Source organism: Mesoplodon bidens, assembly GCF_964165515.1.
Source record: "Mesoplodon bidens genome assembly, chromosome: 3".
NCBI lineage: Eukaryota > Metazoa > Chordata > Mammalia > Artiodactyla > Ziphiidae > Mesoplodon > Mesoplodon bidens.
Window position 1 is genome coordinate 27,396,608 of NC_138178.1, and position 23,718 is coordinate 27,420,325.

The 23,718-nt window shown below is 46.1% G+C and overlaps 1 protein-coding gene across 1 annotated transcript in view; it reads right to left on the bottom strand.

Annotated features, from left to right (window-relative positions):
* The window catches only part of PFKP (phosphofructokinase, platelet), an 81,384-nt gene that overhangs the window by 40,526 nt on the left and 17,140 nt on the right, over nucleotides 1-23,718 (bottom strand). The window contains exons 3-7 of the mRNA XM_081227018.1: nucleotides 7,535-7,612; nucleotides 4,533-4,722; nucleotides 3,092-3,257; nucleotides 1,902-1,946; nucleotides 1,607-1,715 (exon numbers count right to left, since the gene is read on the bottom strand). Of these exons, the coding sequence (XP_081083144.1) occupies nucleotides 1,607-1,715; nucleotides 1,902-1,946; nucleotides 3,092-3,257; nucleotides 4,533-4,722; nucleotides 7,535-7,612 (588 nt within the window). The remainder of the gene's footprint in view (nucleotides 1-1,606; nucleotides 1,716-1,901; nucleotides 1,947-3,091; nucleotides 3,258-4,532; nucleotides 4,723-7,534; nucleotides 7,613-23,718) is intronic.

The following is a 23,718-nucleotide window of genomic DNA, read 5'->3' on the forward strand; positions in this document are numbered from 1 at the left end:
CAACTTTATACCGAAATGCCCATGATTGGGGGATGCTCTGGGGCTTGCTTCCTGGGCCAATTATCCGGTAAGGTGTTTAGAGAAACTCTCACAGTGCTACACTGATAACCGATAAAAATTAATGACAGGCACTACAATGTCAAGTGTTTCCACCCAAGTGAGCTCAAGCCATTAGTCCTAACTCTGCCAACGCTTAAGGGGGGATCCAAACACGTCCTAGCTGTCGGGGCACTTTACAATGTCCGAAACTCAAGGAGGTCTGCAGAGAAGACCATACAGTTACAGAAATAACGGAGAAACCTAAACATCAGCCCCACGGCCTCACTGCTGATCTTCACAGCCGGGGTGCTTCCGGCTCTCTGAGGGCGTTAGACCTTGGCCTGTGCAGTGTCATCGTCAACGAGGGCAGGGACTCGGGAGGAGACGGGACAGATGCAGGGACAGGCACGTCCCTCAAGTAATGCCCCGTGGAATAGCAATTACGCGGATGCCCTCAGCACCACGATGAAGGACCTGCCTAACAGGAGGGCCAGTGCCCGACTCCTGCAACCAGCCACGTACCTTCCCACACCAGCTGGCCGGCACAGCATGCCGCCCAGGTCCCCAGGTCAGAACCAAGAGATAATGAACTCGTTTGTTACTTCAATGGTCACAGTCATCCCTGGGACGTGCCCCTGGCCTGCTGCAGCCTAGAGCTCCAGCCTCAAAAGGGTGCATGATTCTTCCCAGTAAAAGGACAGCTTTACCAACAGTTTCTTACAGAGGTTCTGGGTCAGCAAAGCTTATCTGGTTTGTTGCTGGAATTCCTTTCTTGGAACCCATCACTTTGAAGGCAATGGCCATATCTTATGAAACGTGGGTCCTGGTTGTATGCAACGCTTATGTGTTTGCTGAATGCAACGATAATTAGCCTCTGCCATATGTTTACTTTTTTGTCTATGGAACAGCGATAAGATGGCTATGAAAATAAGAGAAGGGAAATTCCATAAGCATTGGGATTTCTGTCCCGAATGCCAACCGTTGTTTTCTACGAGGCCTCGCATGCCTTAGTTAGAAGCCTTAACTAGAGGAAATCTGCCCGACACTGATAATCCACGGAGTGAAACACAAGCCCAACCCGCAGACGGAAGGAAGGAAAAGCCTGGCTCAGAGGAGACAGCAAGCCAACCCACAGCAAGGCCAGCACGGTGGGGACCCCACAGCAGAAGGAGCTGTCACCACGTGTGCCACACGGCAAGATGGGGGATTCGGATGGAGTCAACACACAGGTCTCCTGTCCCTGTTACGTGGGGTCAGGGAGGCACCATGTTCCCCAGACCCTGGGCTCTCACCTCACCTCCTCTTTACAGTTGTAGCTGCTGCTTTGCGCGAGAAACACAAAAACGTCAGTTGTTTTCCCTCAAATTACTCTTTGCAACAGTGGGAGGTGGATGGACGCGTAAGGAGTCGAAGCCCCCAGCAACCAGCCTGAAGCCACTTTGGGCAGAAAGCTGTCACCTGTCTAAAACTCCGTCCAAACCGAACATGCTAACGGCCACCGCAAATCATGGCCGGGGCAGCGCAACCAGAATCGCTGGTAGTTAAGACAGGCAAAATGTGGGTTTACCTCTGAGAGTTTGATGCACATGTTTTCCTGCCAACCTTCTTCTGGTGGAGACTCTGGAAGGAACACCCAGTCGGCCCCACAGGCCAGCGCACTCACCAGGGCCAGGTACCTGCACGGAGACAGCAATGACCTCATGGGGCTGCGCCGGGCATCCCGAGCTCAGGGCCAGCCCTGGCAGACAGGGCGCCGCTGGCTCCTCGGGAACCCTTCCTGGCACCTTCATGCTAGGGTGCGGGGCTCCGCAGGGACTGTGCTAGGGGTCCTCTCCGTCCCAGCCGCATCCGCACGTACGTACCCGCAGTGCCTCCCCATGACTTCCAGGACGAAGGTCCTCTGGTGGCTGGAAAAGAGATAAAGGAAACATCCACTTAGCACCACCAGGAAGAGCAGGGAGAGCAAACAGAAAAGCCTGCTTTGTATTTACAGCAGGTACCTGAGCTGCCCCACAAATGACCCACTTTCTACACAAACAAATGCTATTGTGAGTGTGTTTCAAGCTCTTTCGAGCAAAGGGGCTGCGGCAGCGAGCAGCACCTCCCGGTTGTGTTTTATAGCAGGTGTGCTTGTGCCAAGGTCTACCCACTTCATCAGATCTGTACGCGACCTGATCCTGCATACTGACGGAGAGAAAAGCCACACAAAGGTGGAGCTGGGGACAAGATAGGAGCAGTCATTTGACACCCAGACACGCTCACACTACCAGAACATTTGTATGTGCTCTTCCCAAGACAACGGCTCTGCTGGGCAGCGTCAGCTGCTTCTCGGGCCACAACCGTGGGTTGGAGACCGCCCGCAGCAAGGCAGGACACGACAGTCACAGAGTCAGGTCCACACCCGGGGACCACAGCCTTTCCACAAATGGGAAACTAACCGCCACGAGCGACCCTGGGAACCCGAAGGGGACATGGTTTGCCACCGGTCACAGTTCCACCGGGTGTGGCCCTGAGACAGTGGCAAGTGCCTCATCCACGAAATGGAGGCACGTGTTCCATTTTCTCTCTCACGTGGCTTTTGTGAAAGTGCTTTGGAAACCCAAGGGCTCCACAGAAGGCATTACGGTAAAGGTTCTGCCGTGAGTCTACAGCACGGAGACAGAAGGTCTCTGCCTCATCTACATGCTGGGAAATCCACAGGTGAGAAGCGGAACAGGCGGGATGCTCGCCCAGCTCTGATGACAGCTGTGCAAACTCGGGGCTTTACTTTCTGTGATTCCTGCAGGAGAGCTTTGGGTGGGACTTTATGTAATGCTGACTTTGTCTTTTTCTTTTTTCTAAATTCTCTCCAATGAACATGTTTTTCTTTTGTAATTGGGAAGCAGTGACTTTTGAAAATTGAAAATAAAAAGTAAACCAATACAAAACTGTTTCTAATATCAAGTGACAAGGCTTGTGGAACCTTCCAGAGTGGGCACTGAGGTCTCCGCAGCCCATGTCTCAAGCCCAGGGCCGCCCGCCTGCCCACCCGCCGGGTTCCCATGGCCACTACCTCTGGGCGGTCGTCATGATGGCGTCCACCACCTCGATGATGCGGTGCAGGGCAGAGTCCGTGCCGATGGTCATGTCGGTGCCGCAGAAGTCGTTGTCGATGGAGCCCACCATCCCCACCACGTTGAGGTACCCATGCTTCTGCACCTCCTCCATGTTGATCTTGCCTGTGGGGGGACAAGCCGCACGCCCAGGATGACACGGGGAGGGGGGAATGCACGCTTCGACATGGGTTTCCTACCCACTGCATCAGATCTGTACGCGACCTGATCCTGCATACTGACGGAGAGAAAAGCCACACAGAGGTGGAGCTGGGGACAAGATAGGAGCAGTCATTTGACACCCAGACAAGAGCACCGACCCAGGTGTAAAAATTAAAGGAAGGAAGGATCACACGCTGCAGTCGGTGGATACAATCTGACTTCTGTCTGGCAACGGCCTTGGAAAACGGCCTGGCTCCAAATAAGACACGTCACCACCCCAGATCTAAGTCTGAAAGAATATTGTACAACTGGTATATTGACTCCTTACAGGCCCATGGGGGCTAATTAGTTGGTAGAGATCTACTTAGCGCTCTCAGGAAAGACCACCGGGGATGGTAGAGCTGCTTAAATGGGACCAGAAAGGTCAAGGTCAAGGTCAAGGGGGAGGCAGCTATCCCTCTCCTGAGTTACCACTCCACGCGCCTGCCTTACACCAGAGCACGGTGCAGAGACATCGTCAGGTCCTTTGCTGCTGGCGTCTGACAGCCGCTCTCCATTCCCCAAACAGACGTCACAGAACTTGGGGTCATCGCTTTAGTGCAAGTTTATACTTTTCACAAGGTTGCTATTAGTTCAATTTGCTTCCACTGGCTATATTTTATATTAAAGTGGAATTTTGTAACAACATGCTTAAAAGACAAAAAACACAGAATATATAGGTTTCTCGAAAATCCTTTCCTACAGTAAAGGACCATCCAGCAGCAGGTCGCTACCATCTAAATTCAAGTCTTGCAACAACTGATAGAAAGACCCCAGGGGAGCTGTTGGGGGGCAGCCACGGGCGTCTGAGGGCAGGTGTGAGCCGGAGCCACACTCATGGCTGTTTGGCTTCGCCTCGAGCCCCTGACCCTCCTCTGTAAAGAGGGGATCGATACAAACCCTCTCAGATGGTCGTCACGAGCAGTGCACAAAGCCACCTATGTCAAAAGTGGAGCCGTGCCTGGCACGTAGGATGGCGGAACGAATGTTATTCTTATTATCGTTACTGTCATTATTTGAGGCACGAATATAAGTGCTGAGGTGGCGACTGTAAGATCTGCCTCGCCACCAGCAGCAAATACCTCTGGGACGGTTAAGCAGGCAGAATGTATGAACTCAAAGCTCTCTGAGGGGATGGGGAGACGAATGGGTGGGACACAGAGCCCCACGAGAGTAATGTACGTGGAGACAGAGACACACCCTCCCGGGCCAGCTCCTCCAGCAGCCCACTCCACTCCTTCCGGAAGATATTGGCCCCGGTGAGACTCCCGTCCCCGCCGATCACACACAGGTTGGTGATGCCCAGCTGAACCAAGTTATGAGCAGCCTTCAGGCGGCCTTCCCGAGAACGGAAGTCCTTGCAACGGGCGCTGCCAATAATGGTCCCTCCCTGGAAAAGAAAGAAAACCGTGTTTATCTATTTCCTCCCATTTGGACAGAAAGATGGACAGAATAGTACATGTGAGTGCTGATGTAAAACCACAGGACTTCCAAAGCATAGGTTTCCCTCCTTTTCAGCTTTTGAATCGATCAGCTGTGAAAGTTCAGAGTTTTCCCATTTTTAGCTCTTTCCCAGAATTCAATGGCTAAAGACGCTGCCTCATTCCCAAGGGGAACAGAGTAGGGGACGGAAACAAGGAGGAACGGCAGCCATCAGCTAAATGCGTGGAGCGGAGTCTGCAAGGGAACAACAGCCGTCCCGTGGGGAAGCTGCGCAGCACAGGGAGGGCTGGACCCCGCACACTCTCTGAGCCTAAGACGGGCCCAAGGCCGGTCAGCAGCCGCAGCCAGAGAAGCACCATGTCCAGCGGCCCCAGGTAATAAGACTCCCCTTCTGTTAGTCAGGGCTCCCCACAAGTGCCAGCAAAAGAGAAATCTGTGAGCCAAAGGGATTTAGTTTTGCACGAGATCTGCCCCACCCCTCCCTGCCCACACCCCTTTTTCAAGGTTAAATCTTAGTTGGAATATCCAAACTTCTGGGAGAGAGAAATCATGATTTTTCATACTTTGTTTTTCAAAAGCAAAGGATCCCTAGTTGTATTTAGAAAAATGCAGGATGCCTTTACACAAACCCTGCACACACTGATAAAACTTCAGTTTGTGCATGACGTTCCAAGTGCATGCCTGCTTCATAAAACAAGCTGCCCATCAGCAGAAGTGATCCTGGGTTAATGATGACGGTCAGTGTGACAGGGGCGACATCAGGACCTGGCACAGCACCGGGAAGCCTGGGTAGAAGGTGCAGGGTGCAGAACAAACATAAGCCAGTCCTCTGGACTTTGATTTGACCAAGAGCGATTAAAGGGTCACATAAGTTCTATCAACGGGAAGTCAGCAACCCATGAACATTGAGGAGATAACATGGACAGGGCCCCAGGAATGAAACCCAGGACCGAGTGGGTTGCAAAGAAGTGGACACCAGTCTCTCCCTCCCTCCCTCCCTCTCCCTCTCCCCCTCCCCCTCTCTCTCACACTCACACACACACACACACACCAACCATACTTGTATTTCCTATCTTTCTTCACAATCACCATAGCAGAGTGGAAATGCTCTCCTCACACGTGGGTTTCCTGGCTGGAATTCAGATGACAATGTCCTGACTTTTTGCAAATATTACTCTACCTAAGTATCCATGGTTGTCCAACTTTCCTTCAGGCTCTTCCCAGGAGTAGTAGAGCAAAAAGCCTCAAGTGCAGACTTAGGAGTCTGTGACCGGCATTTCAACTCACACCCCACTAGCATCCGCCCCCGCACCCCAGCTTTACTGAGATGCAATTGACATACAACACTTGTAAGCTTAAGGTGCACACTGTGATGATTTGATACATGTATATATTGTGAAATGATGACCACCACAAGGTTAGTTAATACATCTACCAATCCACATAGCTACCTTTTTGTGGTGAGAACTTTCAAATATATAATACAGCATGGTTAACATTTTTAAAGGTATAGAACATGATAACTCAATATTGGTGTACATTGTGAAATGATCACCATGATCAAACTATTAACACCTCCATCACCTCATATGGTTACGTGTGTGTGGGAGGGGGCGGGGTGAGAACATTACTCTCTTAGCAACTTGCAAGTATATAATACGGTAGTGTTAACTACAGTCACCATGCTGTACATTAGATCCAGAACTTATTCATCTTACAACTGGAAGCTTGTGTCCTTTGACCAGCAATTCTGCAACCCCCTCAGTCCCTGGCAACCACCATTCTACTCTGTTTCTCTTGAGTTTGCCTTTTTTAGATCCACGTATTAGTGAGATCATGCAGGGCTTGTCTCTCTGTGTCTGGCTTGTTTCATGTAACATAATGTCCTCAATGTTGTCATACATTGCCGGACTTCCTCTTCTGTGGCCAAATAATATTCCATTTATATCTATATGCCATATTTTTTCATCCCTTCTTCTGTTGCACTAGCACCTTCAGAGGGAATGGGACCGATCTCTTTGCTTTCAATTAAAAAAATACTCAACATGAGTCACACATGAATACATACATTTCAAAAGATCTAATCGCAAGTAAAGAGCTTTTCATGAAATCCATTCCTTCCATGGAATCTCTTTATTTCTCAACTGACTTGGAGTCTTCACTAAGCTACATTGTTCCAGGAATTTATTAGGCATGAAATATTCAGGCAAGAGGTTCCTTGAAGTTCCACGTGAGCAACTGTTTCGCCTGAAGTGGTGATTACTTCATCCTTGTGCACACCAAGGACATCAGCCCTGTCTGGGTCGGGGCAGAACAGGGATGCTGTGTTCCCACTAAAGCCACAGCCCCTGGAGGCTGCCGGTCAGGATCTTTCCCATGCTTTGTTACACTGATGCCAAATGACTCCCCAAACCCAACAGGCAAGGAGATTTGCCACTAAACACACAGCACCAACAAACCAAAACTGCCTCAACGTTAATCTGCTCTAAAAAAAGATACCAGAACCCCCCTTCAAGTGCCGCTAGCCACCACATGTAACTTTTTCTTGCAAGGATAATTCCTCAGTGTGCGTGATGTAGAGCTTCTTAAAAATTTTAATTAAATGGCAAATTAAGAATGTTTTCTTTCCATGCGAGTAGATAAGAATGATGCCAGGCAGCACTTTAATCTGTTGTAGGTATTACTGGAGCATAAGCACAAGAGGTTTCAAACCGAAGAGTTACTCAGAGAAAGAAGCAGGATGGAAGCTCAGCACGTACCACTTGCAGGATGCTGGAGACACTTTCCCAGTCGGCTTCCACAATGTTGCTGCCACCATCCACCAGGCCCTGGTAACCCTGGGGGAGGGAAGGAACATCTTTTTAAGACTGGGTTCAACTGTGTTGAGACATTAATTGATCCATGAGTTACATAAAATGGAAACTCCGATGACAATGCATCCAAATTCCTAAGAGCCCAATGGTGAGAAGACACAGTGTAATATTAGTGCTCCTTCCAAGTGGTACATTGTGGGAAAGCCTCTTAAGTTTCAATTCCAACACTGGGAATTTCCACCCAGACTCATCCAGAGTAGCACAGGGAGTCAGATAGTTTGCCTGGTGTCTACTGGCTCTTGAGAGATTGAAAAGGGACGTATTTACCCTAACACTGTTGGTGACTCAACACAAACTCACGGAGAGCAGTGGTGTCAATCACACCGCGTACAGGAAAGCATCTGCGGGGTAATCTGCGACTCTCCACACACATGAAATACGGTCTAAAAGCACAGCTGGATGTCACCCCATCCTCATCTGCCTTACCTTCCAACTAGTGCCAGTTTACTACACTGAGGGGAGACCCTGAGTGAATCTGGACGGCGATGCACATTTGACCAAAGACAATTACATTTCAACTCTAAATGCATCTCATTCTCCCCACAGATTGTACAAGATCAAGAATGATCCTGCGCCACAGCTAAGACTTGGCATGGCCAAATAAATAAATAAATACTTAAAAAAAAAAAAAAGGAATGACAGAAATGTTCATTTGCATCTCTACCTATGTGACTCACCTTCCAGGGCATTTACCCCTGAAAAGGAATAGGCATTAGCCATTTAGAAAAGTTTATCATAATAGATTATTGTTGTGGATTCCTACCTCCTGCCTAGTGGAAGTCAAGAGGGAAGGAAAAAAAGGAATATAGATTTTTAAAGATGAAACAGCCCATGGAGTATGGAGCAAAAATTAATCAACAGGGCCTCCCTGGTGGCGCAGTGGTTGAGAGTCCGCCTGCCGATGCAGGGGATACGGGTTCATGCCCCGGTCTGGGAGGATCCCATATGCCGCGGAGCGGCTGGGCCCGTGAGCCATGGCCGTTGGGCCTGCGCGTCCGGAGCCTGTGCTCCGCAACGGGAGAGGCCACAACAGTGAGAGGCCCGCATACCGCAAAAAGAGAAAAAAAAAAAAAAAAAAAAAAATTAATCAACAGTGCAGCCACCTTTATGGGTGCTTAATTTGCATATTTATAAGTGTAAGATTTCCAACAAAATATAATACATATTATATATGATATATGACATTATAATTCTTATGTATAACACTGTTATAAAACCTAACACTAGATTATAGACATTTATTATTTATATATTTCATATATAATATACACATATTATATATCATAAACTTTTGTACATTCTATAAATGAACCTGCTCTCAGCTTCTCCCTTTTCTATTTGATTCCATGCTTTCCCTTTCCTAGCTGTCACACATATTAACACAAGACTATACACACATGCACATATGTATTTATATATTGATACATTATATATAATAAATCATTCATTATATATAGTATAATTATATTACACACATTATATTAATTACAATACATATAATATCAATATTGTATAGAAATACATCTATACCCATGTGTGTGTGTACAGTCTAGTGCTACACATGTGACAGATGCTCCCTCGACCTCAGGACAGGCTGGGACAGGGACTCCCACAGCCTGGCCTTCATGGAGAAGCAGTGGAACTTCCTCCAGACACACCTCGGTCCAACTCTAAGATCACTTTTATCTTTTTGTCCCCATCTCCCTTCTTTCTGGAAACCGTAGAGAGTGTACATTTTTAGCCTGTTCCATTTAAAGTACTGAGCCTGGTATGGCTGTTACCGTGGAGGGCAAGGGTGACAAGCGTGAGTGTGATGTGATCCAGCACCCCCATCCCCCCGAGAGGGAGTGCTTATCAGAGGTGTAGTTTAAGTTGCATCCCGGCATGTAAGCTACCTGGGACAGGCTGGCCCACAGACCACCCTGCCGCTCTAGGAGCGGGCGCAAAACAAGGTCCTCTCCTCTTCTAAGTGGCCCCCAGGGAGCTTCTTTCCACAGAATATTAAAAATAGGTAGACAGACAGATGACAGGCAGCTAGACAGTGGCGGACAGATAACCGACCGTAGGTGACAGGTGACACGGATCAGAGATACTGGCAGAGGTTAGACGGGAGAGAGAGGGAGAATGTGGCCTTAGGGCTGCCCTTTCAACGACCTCTCCCTCCTCCAGACTCCCAGGCCTCTGGTGGGAATGATGCTCACCCTGCGTGCACAGGGCAACTGAACAAACCACAGTCAGTGGACTTTCGTTTCTAAGATGCCTGGGAGGCAGGGAAGGAGAAGGTGAACAGCCCCGGGGCCTGGGGCCAAGTTTCAGACCCTCGACTGCTGTGCTGACATGCACCCTGCGGGGAGGGGTGATGTTCAATCATCCAAACCCAAGTGCTTCTGAGAATGAGAGGAAACTTGATGGTAATTCAGTCCGAACAGCCGGCACAAACCCAGACCGACTCTGGCGGAGCAGGATGGGGAACTGGGCTGACCCGAAGGCTGTGACAAAACAGATAGTGAAAATCTTCTAATGCCCTCACACTGATAGCCACCGGGGAGATTTCTACACACTCAGACCTAGGTAAATAAAGAGACTAGGGAACCAGTCCCCTAGTCTCTTACAAGGATGCTTATAAAGATGACGTCGACATAGCTACAGGGTCAGGGACCGCCGGGGGGCTGTGTCAGCCGTGCAGGTGACAGCAGCAACTTCTAGATGATTCCTGCAGCACCTGCTCCTCAGCCAAGCACCGCGGACGGTTAGCTGCTTAATACCTGCCCTGTGGGGAACGGAAACATCTCCTTTCCCTTGATCATTTCTGAGACTTTAAATACGGATTTAATAAAAACATTTGCAAATCCCTTTGCTCCTACAGCGAGAACATGGCACACTGTTCTACAAACCATAACGCTTATTCTGAGAAGTAAAACGTTCTCCAGAAAGAATCTGCTTCTTTCGTGTAGCCTAAATACATACAATAAAGAAAGTGACTAAGAAAGTGGATGATTTTGCCAGTGATGCACTCAAAGCAGCTCTCTATTGCGCCCATGGGCTGGGTCATAGGAAATGACTCACTTTGTAATTTGTGAAGTTGTTAGGCCCATGGAACATCTGAAGAATCACTACCAACTACAGTTTTAAGTTGTCTTTTGCTAACATAGAAGATGTTACTAAGTGAGGGAGACTAGATTTACACAAATGTACCACGATTTATACATTCAGAGGAGATTTTTCAAGTTTCCTTAGAAGGTTGAACACTCATTCTGACGCAGCCAGAGCCCAAAATACTTTCTCAAATTCTGTTTCAGGATCTGCCTTCCGAGCCAGTTCTATGATTCACACAAGAAAGGCAAACCATAAAACCTTGGAAGCCACACTTAGTTTTGGACTAAAAGTAACACTGTCTCGTTGGTCCTGGTTCATAAGGTGACCCCAGGAGACCCTAGGCTGGTTGTATCAAATCCAGCGCTGATCCGTCTAAGAACATGCCAGAGGCTCTGAAAACATCTTGACTTCTTGTCTGGAATTGTTTTGAGCAAAACGGGCACAGTCTCCCAAATGATTATGTAGGAGACGCTGCCACATGTAGGGGTATTTATAGGCATTCGTCAAATCTGTTCTAAATAGGGTAAGAGTGAGTCCACCTGTGGGTGGCTTTCTCTTATAAGAAATCTCAGGTGTATTGTTTAAAATTAAAGCCCCAGAGGGAAATTACGATCTTGTGCTATGGCAAAGTTGGCTTTTTAAAAAAAAATTATTTTTAATTTATTTCATTTTTATTTTTTTCTGAGAGAGAAATTACAGTTTTATGCTATAACAAAGTTGGCTTTAAAAATTTTTTAATTTATCTTATTTTCATTTTTTCTGGGAGGTATATATCTATATATAATTATGGTATCACTAGTGTTTGCATTTGTCCAGACTCAAACCGTACATATTTACTATGTACAGTCCTTTGTATATCGATTATACCTTAATACAACTTAAAAAAGATATTTGCAATATATACCAATTGAAGACAAAGGTGAAGGTGAAAGAAAACTACTGGTATTTTAACTCTGCCTGATGGCAACTTTGCCTCCATTTTTCTGATTACTTTCAAAGAGACGAAGTCTAATAGCCCACCTCTAGTCCTTTCTACTTATAGCCCACTGAATTAGCTGAATTAAATACAGAAGCCTTAAGGCCAGTTCTTGCGCTGAAGCTGAAGCCAGGTAAGATGCTTCTGCTCCGTTCAGTCTTGGCTTTTTTGTTTCAGAAAAGTGTCGGATGGGTCCCCATGTCTTCTCAACTTAGTGATGCTTTTCCCGAATCCTGGATTCTTCAGTCAGCAACTCTGTTTGAATGTCAAGCATTCCAAGGACCAGAGGAAACAATCGCTAAAAAGATAACAGTATCTAGAAAACACTTTTGAAGTGTGTTATCACTGACATTCAGAAACATTTCCAGGGGTTCCAAGTAAATACCTGTGTTTGTTTCCTACAGAATGAAGCTTTTCCAAGTTAATTCCTTAATAAATAAACTTTTTGCTTATAGGATTTAAGAGCCAGCACATAGAGGGGTTGGCTCTGAACTGCTCAAGGGTTAGTAAGTACATTGTGCTGAGCCAGGTGTGGGTGCAGGAGAGACGGGCAGTGACAGCTCTCCGTGTTGATGGTTTTCAAGGTTTGGAAATCATGAGTTTATTCAGCGCATAGGAGACTCACGCGCAGAACCTCAGATCACACACTTCCTCCCTCACCCAGAGCCTGCTCGGCCCCCACTAGGTTCTAAATGCACAGACGCTCTGGTCCAGGGAACCAAGTCACTCCTGCTCGCTGATTTCCCAGCTTTGGGGAAAATGCCTTTGAGTTTGTCCTTGGTGAGACTTTGTCAACTCCAAACTTCTGAATGGGTTACAACACTATGAGTCATGGTACAGCCCTGAAATTTGTGCTTTTGGAAACCCAATGATTTATTGAGCCCTCTGGTGCTATTAGATTTCTTTAAGCCAAAGCTCATAATACACAGTTCCTGGTAGGTTATAAACCGAAAGTCACAGCAGGATAAAGCCAGTCGCATAAGCCAGCCCTCTTAGCTCACAGTGAATTATGTACTTAATTAGTGGTATCAGCTGGCAGGGAAGAGGCAGGGAGGGAGATGATCTTTTTTGCAACTTGGGCACTAAAACGGTACCTAGAACTAGGTGGTCTAAGCCCAAGGCAGATGTTGAAGGTGTGAGGATCAAGCCAGATCACACGGGAAGGATTCAGCTGGACCTGGCAGGGGGCAGGCATATGCAGGTAAAAAGGGTGCTCAGGGCCGTAACAGTTCACTCTTCCAGGAGTGCACAAGCCAGCCTGCCGCCTAGAAGGTAGGTCTCGCCCTGCATTCCCCAGGTCATCCACCTTTTGTGAATTAAAGAACTCAAACAAACCAGCAAGGGGCACATCAGCCAAAGGGCCAGGAGGCACCGTCTCTCTCCCAGCTGCACAGCGAAGCTTCTACATATACCTTCCGGCATCACTGTTACTATTTTTAGATGGGCGGTTAGTGGTTAAGGAGTTCTGTCTTTAAAGAAGTTAAAATCCAGAAATGGTACGTGTAAAACCTCAAGGAAATGAGACAACGTGATTCTGGTCACCTCTCTTGGCCTTCACGGAACTATTGGGGCTGGTGAGGGTGGTGACCGCAGGCGAGAGCAAAGGGGTGACAAAGCCAGACACGTCCCCAAAGTTGACCTTCTAACCTGCTCTCTGTGCGGGGGGGTGGCTTTACCATCTGTCCTGCCCACACACCCCAGGATCACAGGACACCCAGCAAAGCCACCTGCGTCTCCCTCCCTCCCTCCTGCTCGAATCCCCTGCAGGGACGAGCCAGGGGGTTCCCACAGAAGAGCGGAGGTGGTGGTGGGATGAACTGGGAGACTGGGATTGAGATATATACACTAATATGTATAAAAGAGATAACTAATAAGAACGTGCTGTATAAAAAATAAATAAAATAAAATTCAAAAAAAAAAAAAAAAAAAGAAGAGCGGAACCTCAGCTTCTGGACAGGACGGCCCACGCTGCCCTCGCTGGGAAAGTGAGTTTTTGTTGTCGTTTGGTCACAATGTGACATTTCTCACTTGAAAAATTGTGAAAGCGGGCAGTTCACCATATACAAGAAGAAAAATAACGTGCCTTTGTGGCAAACAGAGGCAAGGAAGGGAGACAGGGTACCAGTCTATTAACTGACAACTAAAGCTTGCTCATCATCGTAGGATGCCAGGCCGGGATGCTCAGGGCCCTGACCAAGTACAGCTCAGACTCCAGAGACTGAGGGACCCAGGGCTCCCGTGAGAAAGCCACTCACTGGACCTCCTGTGACGGCCGAGGAGACCAGAACATTAGCTCCCAATCTTGTTCTGATGGCCCTGTTCTTTTACAGTAGGAAGTCCTGACTCACCTCACCCATCTAGAATGTGTTGTTTGTAATAAGAAGATTAGCTGCTGAAAGTGATGCTCTAACTCCTAGCCTTTCTTCAATAGGTGACGATGGGTGGGCCTGATATTCACAAATGCTGGGCTTGAGGAGGGCCAAGCTGTTAAGAGTTCTTTTAAAGAGGAAAGACTTTTAAGTTAGTCATAGTTAAAGAGCTATAATAAGAATAACGACTTCTTTTAATCTGCAGGAAAATCTGCACTTAATAGGATGTTGAACCTGCATATTAAATGAAACACATCTAGACTCTTTCTGTAGCCGAGATCAGAGCAGCAGGTAACTTAAGGACTCTCCCCACCCTGCTTCTCATCCACCTAAACCTAGGACAGTCCACCCTGAGCACAGTCTTTTGCAAAAGGTATGTAATGTACTCACCCTCACTGTCTCCAAGAAGCTGAAGGCACCTGTAAGTTTCTAAGGAAAACCCCTATCTTAAAAGGAAAAAACAGAAATAAATCTATAACTAGCTTGGTAGGTGGAAAGAATGGGTTAATCCACACCCCGCCCCATCCCTGCCCGGAATGGCCCCCAAGGGCTGGCATGTATCACACGTAGACTTGTCCCAGATTTACAGCAGGCCCGGTGGCAGTCAGACAGAACAAATCCCGTGCCAGACCTTTAGCAGAAATACCAGTGTTTTCCGATCAATATGCTTCCCACATGCTTTCTACTCAAGAAAAAGCAAAAAAAACCCCTCCGTTTAAATAATTGATGCTGACCTGTTTAACTGGTTTGGTGTTGGTAACCTGGAAAGCTCTAGCTGAACTTAGAAACTAGACTAGGCATGGACAAATGTGTTGGATAAATTACCAAAAGATTCTTTAAAAAAAAAAAACACACACAAAACCAAACGTCTTCTAAATTTGAGCCCCAGTGGGTATAGGATGGTGGTCCCCAACTAGAGGACACCTGCTGACGTCTGGAGACATTTCTGGCTGTCACTGCTGTGGGCTCGGGGGTGGTCCTGGCTTCCGGTGGGCAGAGGCTCTAACCAAGGTGCACAGCCCAGCACCTGCACCCCCCAGATCCTCCAGCTGCAGGTGCCAACACTGCTGCGGCCAGGAAGGAAGCCATGCCCGATGGGACGTGACCCAGACTGCAGACATGTGGACGTCCACAGTCCTGAGACGGTCCACAGGGAAGTGATTCACCTGAGCCCCCAGTTCTGTGCCTGGCAACAACCAGAGGAGTCGAAGGCACCTGTAGCATCATGGCCCCCTTGCCCAGTTTGTGCACAGATTTTTTCCAAGTGCAAATATGATTTTCACCAGACAGACGAGGAAGCTGGGCCAGAAGGTTAACGTGTTGATTCCCAGCCACTGGCTACATATGTGGGTCCACAATCGCTTCCCCAAACCCTAGGGTCGGGAGGTGTGCCAGAATTTGGAAGGCTGGGATTTTAAGAAGCAGTATGGACATTACATGTCACCTGGCACTGTCAGCAGCGTGAACAAGCCTCCCCATTCCCCTCCTCCCCGCTCTGCCGCCCCGGGGACAGTCACACTAGAGGGCGAGTCCGGGTTACACGCAGCTCCACCAAGGATTGCTGCCCAAATGAGTTCGGGAAAAACTGGCAGATTAGAGATTTTTGGATTCCAGAATTACAGATGCAGAGTCGTTACACCTGTAGTGAAGGGATGACTGGATTTAGGGAGATAATGTTGATACTGTCAGTGCCCAGGCCCTGGGTTGAGTGAGCCCTGAGGCAACGGTGACACTGAGGACCCCCTTCCATGGGGACGTAAACAACAGGCCCCGTTCACTAGAATCACTCTTTTTGGGGTGGGGGAGGGGTGTCATGAGAAGCACAGCATCACCTCCTAACAGGTGATTTCGGTTCAACTGTGTCCACCTCTAGGCTGTTTCTATTTTCCTCCAGAACATACGAACCTCAAAGTTCTGACCATTCCTAGGGCCGACCCACAAAGGCTGTGCTCAGCTGGATGCCCTGAGATGCCCATAAAGCAGTTATTATGAGAATCAGAATCACTCCGATGCTGCTCTACACAAGGGTTCTCTTTGGCATCTTCCTGACAGAGGAACCACAGAATTCCCTGCTCCCTTAAAGGGGGTCTATCTGTTCAGACTCAGGACGCCTTGTGGCCCACCTGAAGGAGGGCAGGAAGCGGGGTTCCCACCAGCCGACCGACCCCTCACCCCCACTCACTCTCATGCTGAGAGGAGGTGAAGAGTGTGGCCCCAGGACATCAGGAATAAGATCCCCATTACCTATGAGTAAAGTGGGCCCAGGAGCCCTTTCTGGTTGGCAACATGGGAATAAATCTGGCTTCTCTGTGTCGAGATTTCTCCAAAGTGAGTCCAAATGTTCTTAAAAGGGAGTCCAAGTGTTGGTAGGCTCAGGCCCACCTGATACATCCCCCCTCAATTCCTTCATTTTGAAATGTGCAAAGTCTGGTAGGTATGAGCCAAAATACATCAAAATGTCCCCAGAATACAGACACAGCCGCAGGACACAGTGCCAATAAAAAACTAAAACCAAAACAAAACAAAAACAACAAAACTCTTTGATCTGAGAAAGATGATGTAAAGTTGACCAGGCACTACGTTGGTTCCAGTACCCACAGAATCCCCACCCCCCAACCCGTCCCACCGACTTTCATGCCAAACACAGATGCGGCCCTTGGTTTAAGGCAGGGCATCACCAACTCTCGGCATCCCTGACGCATGCCGCGTGATGTGGCATGCTGAGCAGCATCCCTGGCCCACGAGATGCCAGTGGCACCACCAGCCCCCTAATAACGGGCCGATCAAAAACTGTCTCCAAGGCACCAGTGTCTGGGGGTGAGACATGCACCCCATCACTGGTTTGATGGGAGTGTGAGCTCCCATCTCAGCCCTGCCAGTGCCGAGGAGTGACACAGAGAAACTGAACCACCCACAACCAGTCCGGTTCTTCAATGAAGTAACTCAACCGACTTCCTTCCCTTCCCTCCCGGACCTGCAAGGTGGTCTTGAAGATCAAGTGAGTCACTGAAGGGAAGGAACTGCACCCCCGCCAGGGAGGCAACAAGAAGGGCAGTGGGCTAGGTGATCAAAGGTTTCCTGGGGAACAGGCTGCAAACCGGAAGCCTAAGGACATTTGTCTACTGCGAGTCTGAAAGCCTTTTGTTACTCGGAACACAAAAGCCTGATCTAAGGGTGCTCCACCCTCAGATGTTTAAAGCACGTTCACTCCTCAGGCCAGCCTGGGGTGCCTTCTCTCAGTTTCTAAAGCAGAGCAACCCCACCCCAAAGTAAAATAAAACAAAAAGGCAGAGGAAACTCTATGCCAGGCACACTCTCCAGTAGCAGCAGGAAAAGAATCAGCTTCAAGGTCAGAGAAAGGGGAAGAAGCAAGGTATGCAAGCTCATCACGGCGGCTAACGTGCTCCCTCCATGTCAGTGGTGGGGCCATGGCTGCCAGGTGAGGCCCAGGACACACAGGCACGAGGGCAATTTGACCCTAAACACATCCCAATAGAAAATGACCAAACTATAGCTCTAGAAAGGCTTTGATAAGACCCACTGTTTCAACATTGTCCAAATCAGGTGAATACAAACCCCAAGCGCACAGAAACAGTTTTAAAAAGCAAACCAGGAGAAGGAACCAAGATGGTGGAGTAGAAGGACGTGCTCTCACTCCCTCTTGTGAGAACACCAAAATCACAACTAGCTGCTGGATAATCATCGACAGGAAGACACTGGAACTCACCAAAAAAGATACCCCACATCCAAAGACAAAGGAGAAGCCACATGAGACAGTAGGAGGGGTACAGTCACAATAAAACCAAATCCCGTAACTGCTGGGTGGGTGACTCACAAACTGGATAACACTTATACCACAGAAGTCCACCCACTGGAGTGAAGGTTCTAAGCCCCACATCAGGCTTCCCAACCTGGGGGTCCGGCAACAGGAGGAGAAATTCCTAGAGAACCAGACTTTGAAGCCTAGTGGGAATTGATTGCAGGACTTCGACAGGATTGGGGGAAACAGAGACTCCACTCTTGGAGGGCACACAAAAAGTAGTGTGCGCACTGGGACCCAGGGGCAGGAGCAGTGACCCCAGGGGAGACTGGACCAGACCTACCTGCTAGTGTTGGAGGGCCTCCTGCAGAGGCGGGGGGGGGGCTGTGGCTCACCGTGGGGACAAGGACACTGGCAGCAGAGGTTCTGGGAAGTACTCCTTGGTGTGAGCCCTCCCAGAGTCCGCCATTAGCCAAACAACCAACAGGGAGGGAACCCAGCCCCACCCATTACCAGTCCAGTGGATTAAAGTTTTACTGAGCTCTGCCAACCAGAGCAACAGTCAGCTCTACCCACCACCAGTCCCTCCCATCAAACCTCTTAGATAGCCTCATCTACCAGAGGGCAGAGAGCAGAAGGAAGAAGAAATACAAACCTGAAGCCTGTGGAACTAAAACCACAGAAAGATAGACGAGATGAAAAGGCAGAGGGCTATGTACCAGATGAAGAAACAAGATAAAACCCCTGAAAAACAATTAAATGAAGTGGAGATAGGAAACCTTCCAGAAAAAGAATTCAGAATGATAGTGAAGACGATCCAGGACCACGGAAAAACAATGGAGGCAAAGATCGAGAAGATGCAAGAAATGTTTAACAAAGACCTAGAAGAACTAAAGAACATACAAACAGAGGTGAACAATACAATAACTGAAATGAAAACTACACTAGAAGGGATCAATAGCAGAATAACTGAGGCAGAAGAACGGATAAGTGACCTGGAAGACAGAATGGTGGAATTCACTGCCAAGGAAAAGAATAAAGAAAAAGAATGAAAAGAAATGAAGACAGCCTAAGAGACCTCTGGGATAACATTAAACACAACAACATTTGCATTATAGGGGTCCCAGAAGGAGAAGACAGAGAGAAAGGACATGAGAAAATATTTGAAGACATTATAGTCGAAAACTTCCCTAACATGGGAAAGGAAATAGCCACCCAAGTCCAGGAAGCGCAGCAAGTCCCATACAGTATAAACCCAAGGAGAAACATGCCGAGACACCTAGTAATCAAACTGACAAAAATTAAAGACAAAATTTTTGAAAGCAGCAAGGGAAAAATGACAAGTAACATACAAGGGAACTCCCATAAGGTTAACAGCTGATTTCTCAGCAGAAACTCTACAAGCCAGAAGGGAGTGGCATGATATACTTAAAGTGATGAAAGGGAAGAACCTACAACCAAGATTACTCTACCTGTCAAGAATCTCATTCAGATTCAATGGAGAAATCAAAAGCTTTACAGACAAGCAAAAGCTAAGAGAATTCAGCACTACAACAAATGCTAAAGGAACTTCTCTAAGTGAGAAACACAACAGAAGAAAAGGATCTACAAAAACAAACCCAAAACAATTAAGAAAATGGTCATAGGAACATACATATTGATAATTACCTTAAACATGAATGGATTAAATGCTCCAACCAAAAGACACAGGCTGGCTGAATGGATACAAAAACATGACCCATATATATGCTGTCTACAAGAGACCCACTTCAGACCTAGGGACACATACAAACTGAAAGTGAGGGGATGGAAAAAGATATTCCATGTAAACGGAAATCAAAAGAAAGCTGGAGTAGCAATACTCATATCAGATAAAATAGACTTTAAAATAAAGAATGTTACAAGAGACAAGGAAGGACACTACATAATGATCAAGGGATCAATCCAAGAAGAAGATACAACAATTATAAATATATATGCACCCAAAATAGGAGCACCTCAATACATAAGGCAACTGCTAATAGCTATAAAAGAGGAAACCAACAGTAACACAGTAATACTGGGGGACTTTAACACCTCACTTACAATGAACAGATCATCCAAAAAGAAAATAAATAAGGAAACAGAAGCTTTAAATGACACAATAGACCAAATAGACTTAATTGATATTTATAAGACATTCCATCCAAAAAACAGCAGATTACACTTTCTTCTCAAGTGTGCATGGAACTATTTCCAGGATAGATCACATCCTGGGTCACAAATCAAGCCTCAGTAAATTTAAGAAAATTGAAATCATATCAAGCATCTTTTCTGATCACAACGTTATGAGATTAGAAATCAATTACAGGGAAAAAACCGTAAAAAACACAAACACATGGAGGCTAAACAATACGTTACTAAATATCCAGGAGATCACTGAAGAAATCAAAGAGGAAATCAAAAAATACCTAGAGACAAATGACAATGAAAACACGACGATCCAAAACCTATGGGAGGCAGCAAAAGCAGTTCTAAGAGGGAAGTTTATAGCTACACAAGCCTACCTCAAGAAATAAGAAATATCTCAAATAAACAATCTAACCTTACTACTAAAGGAACTAGAGAAAGAAAAACAAACAAAACCCAAAGTTAGAAGGAAAGAAATCATAAAGACCAGAGGGGAAATAAATGAAATAGAAACAAAGAAAACAATAGCAAAGATCAATAAAACTAAAAGCTGGTTCTTTGAGAAGATAAACAAAATTGATAAACCATTAGCCAGACTCAGCAAGAAAAAGAGGGAGAGGACTCAAATCAATAAAATTAGAAACGAAAAAGGAGAAGTTACAACAGACACTGAAGAAATACAAAGCATCCTAAGAGACTACTACAAGCAACTCTATGCCAATAAAATGAACAACCTGTAAGAAATGGACAAATTCTTAGAAAGGTATAACCTTCCAAGACTGAACCAGGAAGAAACAGAAAATATTAACAGACCAATCGTAAGTAATGAAATTGGAAGTGTGATTAAAAATCTTCCAACAAACAAAAATCCAGGACCAGATGGCTTCACAGGTGAATTCTATCAAACATTTAGAGAAGAGCTAACACCCATCCTTCTCAAACTCTTCCAAAAAATTGTAGAGGAAGGAACACTCCCAAACTCATTCTATGAGGCCACCATCACCCTGATACCAAAACCAGACAAAGATACTACAAAAAAAAGAAAATTACAGACCAATATCACTGATGAATATAGATGCAGAAATCCTCAACAAAATACTAGCAAACAGAAACCAACAGCACATTAAAAGGATCATACACCACAATCAAGTGGGATTTATCCCAGGGATGCAAGGATTCTTCAATATACGCAAATCAATCAATGTGATACACCATATTAACAAATTGAAGAAAAACCATATGATCTCCTCAATAGATGCAGAAAAAGCTTTTGACAAAATCCAACACCCATTTATGATAAAAACTCTCCAGAAAGTGGGCATAGAGGGAACCTACCTCAACATAATTAAGGCCATATATGACAAACCCACAGCAAACATCATTCTCAATGGTGAAAAACTGAATGCATTTCCTCTAAGGTCAGGAACGAGACAAGGATGTGCACTCTCACCACTATTATTCAACATAGTTTTGGAAGCCCTAGCCACGGCCATCAGAGAAGAAAAAGAAATAAAAGGAATACAAATTGGAAAAGAAGAAGTAAAACTGTCAGTTTGCAGATGACATGATACTATACATAGAGAATCCTAAAGATGCCACCAGAAAACTACTAGAACTAATCAATGAATTTGGTAAAGTAGCAGGATACAAAATTAATGCACAGAAACCTCTTGCATTCCTATACACTAATGATGAAAAATGTGAAAGAGAAATTAAGGAAACACTCCCATTTACCATTGCAACAAAAAGAATAAAATACCTAGGAATAAACCTACCTAGGGAGACAAAAGACCTGTATGCAGAAAACTATAAGACACTGATGAAAGAAATTAAAGATGATACCAACAGATGGAGAGATTATACCATGTTCTTGGATGGGAAGAATCAATACTGTGAAAATGACTATACTACCCAAAGCAATCTACAGATTCAATGCAATCTCTATCAAACTACCAATGGCATTTTTTACAGAACTAGAACAAATCATCTTAAAATTTGTATGGAAACCCAAAAGACCCTGAATAGCCAAAGCAGTCTTGAGGGAAAAAAATGGAGCTGGAAGAATCAGACTCCCTGACTTCAGACTCTACTACAAAGCTACAGTATTCAAGACAATATGGTACAGGCACAAAAACAGAAACATAGATCAATGGGACAAGATAGAAAGCCCAGAGATAAACCCACGCACCTATGGCCAACTAATCTATGACAAAGGAGGCAAAGATATACAATGGAGAAAAGACAGTCTCTTCAATAAGTGGTGCTGGGAAAACTGGACAGCTACATGTAAAAGAATGAAATTAGAACACTCTCTAACACCATACACAAAAATAAACTCAAAATGGATTCGAGACCTAAATGTAAGAAAGGACACTATAAAACTCTTAGAGGAAAATATAGGAAGAACACTCTTTGACATAAATCGCAAGATCTTTTTTGATCCACCTCCTAGAGAAATGGAAATAAAAACAAAAATAAACTAATGGGACCTAATGAAACTCCAAAGCTTTTGCACAGCAAAGGAAACCATAAACAAGACCAAAAGACAACCCTCAGAATGGGAGAAAATATTCGCAAATGAGTCAACGACAAAGGATTAATCTCCAAAATATATAAACAGCTCATGCAGCTCAATATTAAAGAAACAAACAACTCAATCCAAAAATGGGCAGGAGACCTAAATAGACATTTCTCCAAAGAAGACATACAAATGGCCAAGAAGAAAATGAAAAGCTGCTCAACATCACTCATTATTAGAGAAATGTAAATCAAAACTACAATGAGGTCTCTCCTCTCACCAGTTAGAATGGGCATCATCAGAAAATCTACAAACAACAAATGCTGGAGAGGGTGTGGAGAAAAGGGAACCCTCTTGCACTGTTGGTGGGAATGTAAATTGATACAGCCACTATGGAGAACAGTATGGAGTTTCCTCAAAAAACTAAAAATAGAATTACCATATGATCCAGCAATCTCACTACTGGGCATATACCCAGAGAAAACCACAATTCAAAAACACACATGCGGGCTTCCCCAGTGGCGCAGTGGTTGAGAGTCCGCCTGCCGATGCAGGGGACACGGGTTCGTGCCCTGGTCCGGGAGGATCCCACATGCCGCGGAGCGTCTTGGCCCGTGAGCCATGGCCGCTGAGCCTGAGCATCCGGAGCCTGTGCTCCGCAACGGGAGAGGCCACAACAGTGAGAGGCCCGCATACTGCAAAAAAAAAAAAAACCAAACAAAAAAACACACATGCACCCCAATGTTCATTGCAGCACTATTTACAATAGCCAGGACATGGAAGCAACCTAAATGCCCATCGACAGATGAATGGATAAAGAATATGTGGTACATATATGCAACAAAATATTACTCAGCCATAGAAAGGAATGAAATTGAGTTATTTGTTGAGACGTGGATGGATCTAGAGACTGTCATACAGAGTAAAGTAAGTCAGAAAGAGAGAAACAAATATCGTATATTAACGCACGTATGTGGAACCTAGAAAAATGTTACAGATGAACCGGTTTGCAGGGCAGAAGTTGAGACACAGATGTAGAGAACAAACGTATGGACACCAAGGGGGGAAAACCGCGGTGGGTGGGGATGGTGGTGTGTTGAATTGGGCGATTGGGATTGACATGTATACAGTGATGTGTATAAACCTGATGACTAATAAGAACCTGCAGTATAAAAAAACAAA